Below are 13,306 nucleotides of genomic sequence, written 5' to 3'. Positions count from 1 at the left end.
TATTCTTCTTCTAAAAAGACAAGAAAAACAAAAAAAAATAATAGTTTTTTTAATCGGTTTCACATGGATTCTATTGAATTTTCAGTAGTAGATTGTATAAATAGGATATTAACTTACCTTTAAACGCGTCATAAAACTCTAAAAATTGCAATTTCCCGAGCAATTTATTCAGAAAATCCATTTTCACAGGGTTTTCTTTTCGCACAATTCACATGCCAAATTCAAACTGACGCCACATTAATGTCACATCTCATGATGACCGTGAAAAAATGAAAGAGACAACTGTTATTCGTCTTGTGTGAAAGAGAGAACCATACACATTTTCCTTTCTGAGTCAAACACATTACCCTGGAAGTATAACATTATACCATAAACGCATAAAAGACCCATGAGGTTAAATAGTTTACCTAGAAAAGACAACTATATTACTGGTAGAACTAAATTTACATTTTTTGGCGTTCAGAGTCATTTTAATATACCAGGAAAAGCAAAATTACTTTATTGGCTGGGGTTATATGTTTCACAAGTAGAAAATTTTTAGATTTTGTCAGCTGTAGTCAAAATTTAGTCTATTGAAGTGAATTGCTTGTCGTTTAAAATAATATGTCCCACTAATGTATGGGGACCTTTTGCTGGTATAACCATTTTACCCGGGAGGGTACCCATATTTTTTTCAGTGATTTCATTGGATATGTTATGCCCTAGACACACTTACGACTTAAGCCGAGAGACGACTTAGTGGAAAATTATGGAAATGTAGTTTGACCATTATTTCGAATATAATTAGGCTAAGCCGTCTCTCGGCTAAGGTTTAGCACCTTCGTAATGTTGCAGCTTCGTATGTGTGATTCTTTCATTGCCCATGCGGTGCGGTTTGTGAATTTTTTATCCAATTACTTTGTTTTTAAGCGGAATTTTTCACATTTTACTTTAAATTAATCACTGGTAATTCTAAGAATCACTGATGTTCAAAAACTGTTCTGTAAGACAGATTCGAGACGTTAGAGAAAAAACAAGGATTACAATAGGTGTGATTACTACTTTCTGATTTGTGCAGTGATGAAACTAAACTGCTTATGGTAATGTGATTCTTTAATTGCCACTTCTATGTATTTTGAGTATTTCTCATTTAATTTTCCTTGTTTTAAAGTGGAACTTCCCACATTTCACTTTAAATTGGTGGCTGGTCATTTTTTAAATCAGTTACGTACGAAATATATTCTGTAAGACGCATTGGAGGTGTTAGAGAAAATCTGAGGATTACATTAGGTGTGATTATGAGAGAATCATACCTAACCAAGCTCTTAACTGACTGTCAAAATGCAGAGAAAAATATGGTTTTCCGAGTGTCAAAACCTCAAAACACATGTGTTAGAAAAATAGCTTAAAATTGATTTTTAATGCGTGATACATCCTACAAATGGTGGAAACAAGTAGATGAAAGTTCTATCTAAGTAGTGATGCTTAAATTTTTGTTTCCGGTGTAATGTTTTCGGGGAAAATGAGGCCTACAGAGGTGGGAAAAAGTGGTACGAAGCTGAGTTAACCAGGGCACCTTCGTAAAAAATGCCGCTACATTTTCATTTTCATGTAGAAGAAAATCCAAGGACTTCCAGGAATTTTGTGAGGCAGAATTATTAACCCAATAAGTAAGAGATTTTTTGATATAGTGATATAATTGATTCGGTGTGTGTGGCATTCTGTAAAAAATCTGAGATCTTGGACTCCTTTTTTAATACGAACTTTCAAAACCTTCCCCTATAGGTGATTCTTCAATTTTTTTTAGACATTTGCAGTTTGACTTATCGAATAGAACAATAATTAATCAATGCTTAATGTTTACAATTTTTTGACTACACTGAATAAACTATTTCGTAAAATTGTTTGTAAATGTTTGGTAATTCCTATTGATGACTTACGAAATGCTCGTAAATCGTATAACCCACTAAAAAGTTTGTACTTTTTCTACAAAATTGTTCGTCACGTCATCTTTTGTCGATAAATTTTTATACTTTACAAACATTTGTTCGTATACATTTTTTTATCTAGCAAAACTTTACGACTTTACGTACAAGTGACAAAATTTTACGAACAAATGTTTGTCAAAAAAAAAACAAAACAAAAAATACTCATCAAGTGATTATCTTACGAACAATCGTTTGTGACATTTTTATGAATTTTTTGTGAATTACCTAATACAATTTGCGAGAAGACTTTTAAGTTCTGCAGTAAAAAGATGACAAATTTTGAGATGATAAAGAATTTCAGAGAAAAAGAGTGTTTGTCGTTTCAAAAAAAAATCATAAGTTTGAAAAGGAAAATTTTTAAGGTAAAATTATTTAGAGGTAGAATTCTTGAAAATATTATATTGAAAAAATAAACTCACCGACACACTGGGTTGCCGATGGATCAAAAGTCGGACACTCGGGAACGGCATAGAAATATCCATCGCAGGATGGAGCAGTACTTGAGGCGCTTTTGCAATAATCTGCGTATTCTTCAGGATTAATGCCCTCGAAGCCAATTACCTGTGGAGTTACCTGAAAAAAGCATTCCTTTTTATTCTTGTGTATTGATCCCTATATTTGAGATTCAATTGAAATATTTTTCATAACTAAAAGAGGATTATATTACTCCGCAACGATGACTCAACTGTAACCCAAGTTTATTGCTATTTTTTGTTGTTTTGTTGAAGCTAAGCACAAAAGAATAATAGAACTTTAATTGTTTCTCTGAAAAAGTTATTCAATTTTCATTTGAATCTCAAGGATATCTTAAAAAGTTATACTAAAGAATAAAATGCAAAAGAAAGAATAAAAAAAATAGTTTTATTATTCAATTAAAAAAAAACGATTTTCTTGACTTTTTGTTGAGAACTTGAGACTGCAATGCATCAAATTCAGCAAGTTCTAGGAAATAATTGGTCATTTATTTAAAGACATTTAATCTCTTCTTTATGACGATCTAAAACGGTTTGCTAAAATCGTATCTGATCACCTTAAAGGGGGAATGGGGAGCCTGAATTAAGATGCCAAAATTTAGTTGATTTTTGCAACTTTTTTAAAGCATCCCGTCTGACACAGGGTAAGGGGGACCCAGCGTTGAGCCATGAATTAACACCAAACTTTAGGCACTATTTTAGCCCTCATCGGCAAGATCCGAGTGTTAGGCACAAATTAAGGACTGAATCTTGCCACGGTTATCAATGGCGGTGAAATGAATCTGTCAATTGCACATCCTGATTTCACCTTCGAATTTTATATAAATGATAGAAGCTACAAAGATAGGAATATGTTTTATTTAACCAGGATGAACGATTTAACACTTTAGAAAAGCAAAAACTATTGTGAAAAAAATTGTCTCCTAAAAAATACTCCCGAAAGGAAATAAAAACACATATTTCAGCATTGGAAATTTGTTTATAGTTACCACGACACTTTTCTCTAGACGAAACGCACCCACGCACATTTATTATTATTAACAAAAACCACTAAAATCGCTGAGAATCTTTGCGAGAATTTTGAAAACAAATAAAATGATTAGAAAATATTCCATCTTGTCACTGACAGCTGAGCAACAAGGCCGGCAACATAATTTTCGTAGTTCCGCTGCTCACCACCATGAACGCAAAACAGTGTCCTTCACATATATTTAGTAAGGGGTATTTTGTATGGGAGCTTCTTAAAAGTAAGGTATGAAAGATAGGGGTTAATTGAGGCTATAATCCACGCTTACTTGGTCAGACGGGATAAGGAAAATATCAAAATGTGGAGTTCAATTACATGAAATTTCCCTGATCTAAAATGTGTGGCATAGCCAGACGAGAATATTTCCATCTATAAAACTCTACGAAAACATTTTAAAATGAGCTTTTCTTTATATAAAAATTTCGATAATGAAAAATTTTCTCATATTTTTAAAAATCTAAATCAAATTTTTAACTCAGTCTTGATGAACATCCCGTCTGACACAGGGTAAGGGGGCCCAGCGTTGAGCCATTAAATTAACACCCATCTATAGGAACTATTTTAGCCCTCATCGGCAAGATCCGAGTGGTAGGCCCCAATTAAGGACTAGATTTTGCCAAGTACATCAATGGCGGTGGAATGAAACTGTCAATTGCACATCCTGATTTCATTTTCGAATTTTACACAAACGATAGAAGATACAAAGATAATGATATATTTTAATTAACCAGTATAAACGATTAAACACTTTAGAAAAGCAAAAACAATTGTATAAAAAAATTGTCTCCTAAAAAATGCTCACGAAAAGGAAAGAAAAACACGTATTTCACGGTTGCAAACTTGTTTATTGTAATCACGACACTCTTCTCTATACGAAACGCACCGACGCATATTTATTATTATTAATAAAATCAGTCAAATCGCACAAAATCACTCACAAACTTTGTGCAAATTTTCAAAACAAATAAAATCTTTTGGAAAATATTCCATCTTCTCACTGACAGTTGAGCAACAAGGGCCGGCAACATAATTTTCGTAGTTCCGCTCTTCACCACCATGAACGCAAAACAGTGTCCTTCACATATATTTAGTAAGGGGTATTTTGTATGGGAGCTTCTTAAAAGTAAGGTGTGAAAGATAGGGGTTAATTTAGGCTATAATCCACGCTTACTTGGTCAGACGGGATGGTAGATTTTGTAAGCTAAAAGTCTGCTAAAAATATAAACTGAAAATTCTTTTCTTGAAGCAAATTCTGGAAATTAGATTAAATGTTGAATGGAAAATGCTCTTTACGAGTCACAAAAACATGTTCGAAAAGTTTCTTTATCAAAAAACCAGTCCTAACAGCTAAACCGATTTTAATTTTTATGCGCAGATGTAGAAAGCTTGAGATATTTCCTAAAATCTCTTCTATAAGACAACATTGTAGTTTTCTTTGAGAAAAGTCGGTAAGAAAACTTCGCTAAAGTCCTCTTGAAAATTCATTATCGCGTTTTTAATATTAGGTTTCTAATGGCCTCTACACACTAGAGAAATTTATGTCCATATTGAAGAGTTTTTCCTACACAAGCGTAGGGAATTTGCTTCAATATGGACATAAATTGCTCTAGTGTGTAGACGCCATAAAACATTTCTTAAAAACATCAAAATTCACCGGAGAACTATTTTAAACTGAATGGAATGATTTTGGGTTTTATGAAAAGCTTATATAAGTTCAACAAAAGAGCTTGCAAAAGCCAGTAAATTCACTTTCCTAGGGTGATAATTTCCTTAAGGCAAGCCTTAAGGTAACCTAAATCTTAGTGTTCTTTAAATAATTGCAGTTTCGTTTTTTTTCGTAATTTATTACACTTACATATTTCATAACGTGTAGGAGGGAGCGCAAATGGTGCTTCACTGACCCTTCTACGCTACGGCCTTGGACCAAATGTTAGACAAAGAAATTATTTTCTGTGGTTCTGGGATTGAGCATATATACAGGGAGTTCCGCTTTTAAGAAATTCTCGGGACAGAAAAAAACCGCGAATTCACTCAAGTGACACAGAAAAATTGCTTACTCACAGGAGAGGTCTTTTATGTATGCAAAGCATTTTCGGCGTCAATTTTTCAGACTATTTTCAGCGTCAATAGTTTCAAATTTTATTTTATAAATGAGCTCCCAATAGTAGGCAATTCGTATCAAATTCTTTCAATCCACATTCACTTAAACCGGAACTCTCTGTAATATGATCATGCAAAACACTCAAGCAACTTTACCTACCATAAGGAACTAGTTTTGTAAAATCATTTTTCAAATACCCCTAAATGTATTCTTGAGGCAGTAAATTTGAAATATATTATATAACTTATGAACAGTAGACGCTGAAAATAGTTTGAGAGAAAAGCGTCAAAAATATTATTATTATTATTCGAAAGAAATATCCTGTATGCAAATTTTCTGTATGCAAGCATAAAGCCATTTCGCACGGTTTCCTCGGTTTCGAAAATATATTCCCCTTAAATGGAAATACTTAAACGTATACTTGGGGAGAAAAATAATTAAGAACTTACTATTACATTTTGTGAAGAGCCAAGAGAAAAATCAGTATAATCTAGAATAGAATTATTCTCCTTCGATTTCTGTTTCCACATAAACCTTTATACTAGTTCTTTCTCTTCGATCTTCTCTTTTTTCTTCTTTTCTCAGGTATACTCTCACAATTACACTAGAGTCTCGCTATAGTCCATATTTGGTTCCAGATTTGAACCTTGGGTCGCAATAGTCCATGTCATTTTTTAAAATTATCAACGACTTTTAGTATTGAAATTGCTCGACGGCTTCCACTTTCTTTGCGATTGTGGTAGTTACTTGTCCGCGCTCTCTTCAATATGCATCACAATTACCACAACTACTCAATAAAGTTTGCCAAAAATATTAAAATAATGTGATAACATTTCATGTCGCGTAGTAGAAAACATAACCTAACTTAAAATCAGTGTTTTGAAATCAACGGTCGATAAATTGTGAACTATAGAGCGATGGCCTATAGCTGAACTCTACTGTAATTGTGAAATTATGATCTTATGCTGCTTTGCAAACAAAGAAAATATTCGATTGCCTACATTCCCGTATGTAGAAAATGAACTATGATAAAATAATGTATTATTATGTATTTTTCTCTTTTTCTAAAAATGACTATTAACATTTCGGGATTAATATAACATTGACTTTGTAATGGTTGCTACTCATTCAGCAAAAAGCTTTGAAGGTTCACAGTGTGCTAACCATGCCTACATTCCCCTGTATAGTTTTTTCACTACGATAATCGATTTGGCATATACAACCTGAGAAAGAGCTTTTCCACCTTTTCCATCGTTTTGCTGTGGAGGTTGGTTACTAACGCTAAGACGGCGGTGGACGCTGAAAACTACACGGGATCTCAGTAAAACGAAATTGTGCTTCGAAAGCATTGTTGATGAATAAATTTATCTTATCTTTGACCGTGACCTACATCTCTCCGACTTCACAAGAGATCTTCCTCAGAAAATGGCAGAAAACCGAGAACTATTAGGAATGTCCGTAAAATGTTTGCATGAAAAATCGCAGACCGCACAGAGCAAATTTCAACCGCTCCGGGATATTGAAGTTTCTCACTTTTATACATGGGAAAATTCAGGGCAATAAAATTGAGTGCTCTCTTCTAAAAAAAAACTCTTGAATTAATTTAAAACAAAGGTAATAAAATATACAAAGGATATCCATTGGTTAGCATATTTTCTTTTTCAGAGTTGTACGAGAAGTTCTCGTTCCGTTACTTCAATTCTTTATCTTATTGTTTTTGTACTCGACATGGCCGAGCTCTATTGAACTATCACATTATTTACTAAGTCTATATAGTCTAATTCTAATTTCAGGGTTATCAGTTATTGTTATCGATTGTTTGAATGTTTCATAGTAATATTCGGTGGATAGAGAGTTCCCGGCAATCAAATTGAATTTCCTTATCAAAACCGTTTTTGTGAAATTTCCCAATCCTAGGTCAAGGAGTGCATGTGAGAGGGTGGTAAGGTGAGATTGTCCCTAATCCATATGACAGAGCGAGATGAGAGATATTATTGATCCAACATGGCGTGAATGCTCAATAATGTCCACGGGAGCAACAATTTGGCGTTAAGGGTGATTTTTTGGCCGTGATTTCTAGCCCTATGATCCAATGACATCCCCCAGGAAGGGGTAAATGGGACTTTTTGAGCGTCTGAGGACCACATTCTGGGTACAGAATGTAACTGAGGCAATTGGATGTTCTTTGGCGACATATGGTATGATTTGCAGGAACTCGAGGCCACTCACCTTTTGGATGATGAGGCATCTGGAGTTGTAGGCTGTACAAATGTACGTGCCATTGGCATCCAGGCATGCCGTTAGAGGATCTTGTGGAATCCTTGGTACACTCACATAGGTCGTTGTTGGTGCCAGGAATGTACCAATGGGTGCAACAATGTGGGGAACTGTAGCAGCCGCCTGGTGAGGTGTAGACGTGGCGGCTGTGCCAGTTACTGGACTTCTTCCCTTTCTAAGTGGCATTCGCAACACTACTCCCTGTTGGGTCTATCAATTTCCCCAATTTCATTGCCGACCTGTTGATTATGCACTCCTATAAAAGCTTTTGAGCACTCTTTCACCAGTCACTTTTGAACTTGGCACTATAGATATTATATGGATGTCCGTAGCAGATGTCTCTCAATTGCTACCACTTCACATCCTGGAGGATATAGGAAGTGTTATAAGGATAGACGGAGGAGCACTGATTTGAGCAAAGCGTTCACGAGATGGGTTCACAAGATACTGAATTTCTGTGACTTTTTGCCCCTTGATATGTGCTGCATCTCATGGGGATGTTGTAAGTGGAATGGGGTTGGAGAACTATTCCACCCTGCTGAGCGACGATTTCCCATTTCGCAATCGAGAACTCACCATGAGGGACACACAAAATCCATTTTCCCACAGATTCAATCACATCACTCTCTCACTCACACTCGCGTGCTCATCTCTCGCCCACCAGCCAGACTCCTGGCACTTGGCAAAATTCCCATCTGTGAGAGGGAGAGCGCATGGAAATTAGGATGGCAAAAATCGGAAGCACAGAGCCTCTACTCTTCCTCCTGGCCACAAACATTCCCCAGGAGACACTCTCAACCAACTCACAGTAAGGATTCCGTGGCAAGATTTTCTAATGTTCACACACTTGTTAGAGCGACTTTTGGTGGTTGGTAGCACACTGGTGCCCCATGGGACTTCTTTCTCTCTCACTGGCCACCCACACGCGTTATGCGTGGAAGGCATGCGCTGTTTCTTATCACCACGCACACCAATACAATGACCCGGAGCTGCACTTCTCTGGAGCTCGCTTCCAGGAAAAAGCTTATCAGCAATTGCCACGAAAGGGACCACCAGTAAGCACATCATACTCTATCACCAAAATCAATCAATGTCGAAGACTCAGCCACAACCTGCTGAGTAGTTAAGGGTTCTGCGACAATGGCAACAAGGATGGGGCATTGACAACCTGTTGCCCCTGCTTCATCTTGCTACCCCTGTTTCTTTCAAGAGTGTTACCTTCCAGAAGTAATAATATTAAAGTGCTTTTAAGCTGTCTTCGAATAATGAAAAATTTTACAATGTCGCTATATTTTCTAAACAAAGTTTTTCTAATTGGATTTTAGAGGGTCTCTCTTGTGGTCAACCTAGATGGCAATATGGAATGTGCCAAATCAGCGTATTGATCATTTGTAAGAAAATGTAATTAGGTAATGAAAGAGCAGAAAAGAGAGTACGCGCAAGGAAATATAACATCTCTTAATGATACTCCGTATTTCCCCTTTGAAGACTACTACCATCAGGTTGATATATCTAACTACTTAGCCTTTGGAAATCAATATTCGCAAAATTGATAATATTTTAATGTAAGTTTACAAGTTGACTTCCTATCACCATTTTAGACTTTTACACTACACATATGAAACTGATTTTCCTCGTGAGATAGCTCTTCAAATGTGCGAATTAAAACCAATTGCTTACCCTGTCTAGCTCGTCGCCATTTAAGTCTGTTACGGTATCATGTTTGTTCTGGCTTGAGCATCGTGTTCATACTGACAGTTCATCATTTTCCAAAAAAAAAAACCAAAATCAAATGTTTGTGTCATGACACGGCCTTGTGGTAATGTTGTTCTCTCTAGTATACTGTTACATTATTCATGTACCTTCACTCGTAATTCTTGCACTGGCTCAAAGATCTTGTTCTCAAATTTACTTAATGACCGGCTCCAACTCATCTCCTTAAACTGAAACTGTTCTATTCTAAGTGAATTGCGTCGTTGTCGTCGCCATAGAAAGATCCATCCCAGACCAAAGTTTGGAAACTTAAAATGCCTCCTTCACCGCTACCACACTTTGACCACTTTGACCGATGACATTGATATCATCTGCATATGCAAACAACTGCGGCGACTTTTATAAGATGCATGATCGTTGGTTGTATACAGAGATCCCAAGGGCTAGATTCACAGACACGACGACAGCGCATCACCTTAATCTTAGTTCGGAGAATACGCGGAGCATTCCAGTTCTACTTCCTGCTACTTTCACCTGACACTGCGACGGGGAGATCGTCATTCTCACCAACCGCAACCTGTAAACTTTATAGAAATGCCACCCACAGCCCGTCTCTGTTAACTGTATCATAAGCTTGTCTGAAGTCAACAAATAGGTGATGCACAGTGATTGTGTTCCCGGCATTTCTATTGCACTTGACGTCTGGTTCCCTGTAAATCTCTCAGGTCGGAATCCCACCTCGTACTCTCTGATTGCTTTCTCGGCGTACGGTTTCAGCCTTGTTAGTATCAACTTCGACAGGACTTTATACACTCTGAATACAGAAAAGCAATCCACTTTGTGGTTTCACTCTGACCACAATCTATTAATTATTTAAATCTTTTATAAGCACTCGCGGATCTAGTGATGAGGGCGGCGACTTTGCTTGCATCCTACTATCCGAGCACAAAATGTTATGCTCTCTACCTCATCACTTTACACTTCTATACCCTAGTACGGTCACCGAGAGAATGATCGGGCTCTCTCACATAAACTACCCCTAAGTGACAAAGTGCTCGAATAGCCGGATCCGTCGAAAGATGGCACCACTGGTACCAATTCAAATGGGATTCCTATGAGGGGTTATTTAACGATGCCAGAGAGTGATTCCACAACTTGTAGTTGTTGCAATCCAGTCTGTCTCTTTTTGTATGCTGGAACAACTGTGGCCACGTTCTAGTCGCTACGCTAGGCATCGTCTCTGACTCCCGGACGTCACGGATAAAACCGTGGATGCAGTTCTACAGCGCCTCTCCTCCGTATTTAACCAGTTCTGCCGGGATGTTATCTTCGTCAGGAGCTTTATGGTTTTTCAAGTTTTGAATGGCTATAGCAACCTCCGTCGAGTTCAGAACCTCCTCCTCTCTCAGTGATCAGTGCCATCCTCCTACTCGATTCTGCCTTCCCACTTCCCACGTACGTTCTGTTTCACTTGTTCCTCGGAGCAGTACACTTGTGTTCGTGAAAAATTGCGCTCAGCGCCCCTCATTTCATATTCACGGCCATTATTGGATATTTTTGTTGTGAAAGAACTATTTACCAGTGAAAATTTCATTAAGTTAGACAATTTTAGAAGTTTTTTCGTGTAAGGATGACGAAAAAGCTTCACTGAAGCCATATAGAGTCATTTGGATGTCAAGAAAGCAGAAGAATCCTCATCAAAAACGTCTGTCGATCCGTGGTGACTCACCCCCTTCTGATCCGTGGAACCCGTGGAACACACTGCATCTTTGCATTTAAATTTCAACCGATATATAAGTAATTTCCGTAAATATTTAAAGTGTAAATACACGGTATAATATAATATAATATTTAAAGTGTAAATACACAAATAGTTAAATGTGTAAATTGGCATATGAAAAACTACCAAATAGTGTTTTGGGTCTCATATTCTCAGCTAAATATGGAGCATGTCCCTTAACATTCCGACCCGTGGTACACTTCTCTTATATTGTACGAAGAAAAAGTTTCTGGATCGATTGTCGATAGATGATAAGAATTTTGGTCTAATATGACAATAGCGAAAAAGATTCAGAAAAAATAGCCAAGCTTGTTGCAAAAATTGACTAGTAAATCATCAAAAACCGTTCCTATTAATTTTAAAGTATTCTGAAACTCATAGTGAGAATCAAGCTTAATAAAAAGTGAAGATACGTGTGAAGTGCTGAATTAGTTGTTGCACTCGCACTTTTAGACTCTTGCAGGCTTTTCAGCACAGTTTCAATACAGAAACAGACTCTATTTTCCAAAAGTAGCTTCACTAATCTCTTAGGAAAATTCAAAATATGTTTATACCCCTTTATCTGGCACTAGAAAATCAAAAGGGACAGATAATCCTAACCGGCTTATGTAGGTGAGATTCTTAACGTGAGCTAACTCGGAGTGCATGCAAATTCGATTTAGAGCTGAAATTGTGAGTCGCCATTCAGTTATCTTGAATCAAATTCGTGAAATTATACAAATTTTGTATTTAAACCAAAATATTAAGGATTGGGATGAACTGGCAGAAAAGTGATATATGGGTGAAATGTAGACCAGAATGTTCTCTATAATTTTCCCATAGAACATGATCTCATCGATTACTCAGAAGCCAAGATAAGCGAGGTTTTTTGTTTCTTAACCTTCTTAACTCGTTTTTTCATCCAGAGTGCCCCAAGTAGTCATTTGTTGAACTTCAACTATATCAAAGAATTGTTGTATTTTGTGGGACTTTCCATTTAAAACCATATTTTAAGTATCTTTGTGGAGTAGAGGCAGTCAAATTGGCATCTGAGTGATTTCAAAGCGTTATTATTGGAAAAATCAATTTTTTCACACTTAAACGGCAAAATCGGAGTGATAGCGTAGTCTGAGCGGAAAATGATGTATGGACGAAATGTAGAGACAAATGTGCTCTACAATTATGTCGAAGTAATCATCAAAATCGGTTCAGCGACAGTCGAGATAATTGAGGTTATGTGATATTGAAATTGGTTTTTCGACTGTGGCGCCCCTGGTGTTGGTCCCACGAAGTTCAAATATTTTAGAAAGTTGTAGTATTTGGTGAGATCTTTCGTTTAAGCCCTCACTCATCAAAATCGGCCACATAGAACCGGAGATATGATTTTTTGAATTTTGTGAACTTTGACCCCTCATATCTCCGGTTCTGTTTTAACCACAGCACACTTACGCACCATTTTGGAAACGTCCTAGACTGGACTACAACATACTAAAATTTGATTAACTTGCACAATGCCGTTTTTGAGAAAAGTGACTTTGAATTTCGATGAATTTTGACGCTATCACAGCGCCACCTGTGGTGAATTTTTGAACTTCCATCTGAAAGTGCTCATCGAGGCGAAACCAAAAAGGTAAAATTTAGGTCGCTATGTTAGGTAGAACCGGAGATAGAGGCCGGTCAATGTTCGAACTTTGACCCCTTATAGCTCGGGTCAGGGGTTTTAGATCGACTTAAGGTTTTTTTTGTTTGATAGGTATAATCAACGGCTACAACATACTAAATTTTCAGCCCGATGCACAATGGAATTTTTGAGTTATTTAACTTTTAAGATTTAAAAATTTTCTTTTTAAAAAAAGCGCCCCTAGCGGTGGTTTTATGAACTTGCGATGTTAGAAGGGGAAGTGGCATTTCACGAGAGCTTTCCAAAAAGCCCTCACTTTTTAAATTCTGACAATTAGAACCGGAGTTATGGCCATTTTAAGAATTTTT

General features: G+C 36.8%; 1 protein-coding gene across 1 annotated transcript; it reads right to left on the bottom strand.

The window, feature by feature from the left end:
- Positions 1–343: 343 nt before the first annotated feature.
- On the bottom strand, positions 344–8,496 carry LOC129801056 (uncharacterized). The gene is made up of 3 exons (XM_055845815.1): positions 7,798–8,496; positions 2,387–2,540; positions 344–348 (listed from the first exon to the last, which is right to left on the bottom strand). Exons 1-3 carry the CDS (start codon positions 8,029–8,031, stop codon positions 344–346), a joined length of 393 nt encoding a protein of 130 aa, XP_055701790.1. The 5' UTR covers positions 8,032–8,496.
- Positions 8,497–13,306: the final 4,810 nt, after the last annotated feature.

The sequence above is a fragment of the Phlebotomus papatasi genome, chromosome 2 (assembly GCF_024763615.1).
Source record: "Phlebotomus papatasi isolate M1 chromosome 2, Ppap_2.1, whole genome shotgun sequence".
NCBI lineage: Eukaryota > Metazoa > Arthropoda > Insecta > Diptera > Psychodidae > Phlebotomus > Phlebotomus papatasi.
Note: the sequence above shows the minus strand (reverse complement) of the source record. Positions and strands in the feature narration are given on the sequence as shown.

What these genes read in the sequence shown, in the direction of transcription:
- LOC129801056 (XM_055845815.1), bottom strand. Translation starts at nt 8,031, where the DNA reads ATGCCACTTAGAAAGGGAAGAAGTCCAGTAACTGGCACAGCCGCCACG. An exon ending in GATGCCTCATCATCCAAAAG is followed by an intron (nt 2,541 to 7,797) that starts GTGAGTGGCCTC and finishes TGCTTTTTTCAG; the next exon opens with GTAACTCCACAGGTAATTGG.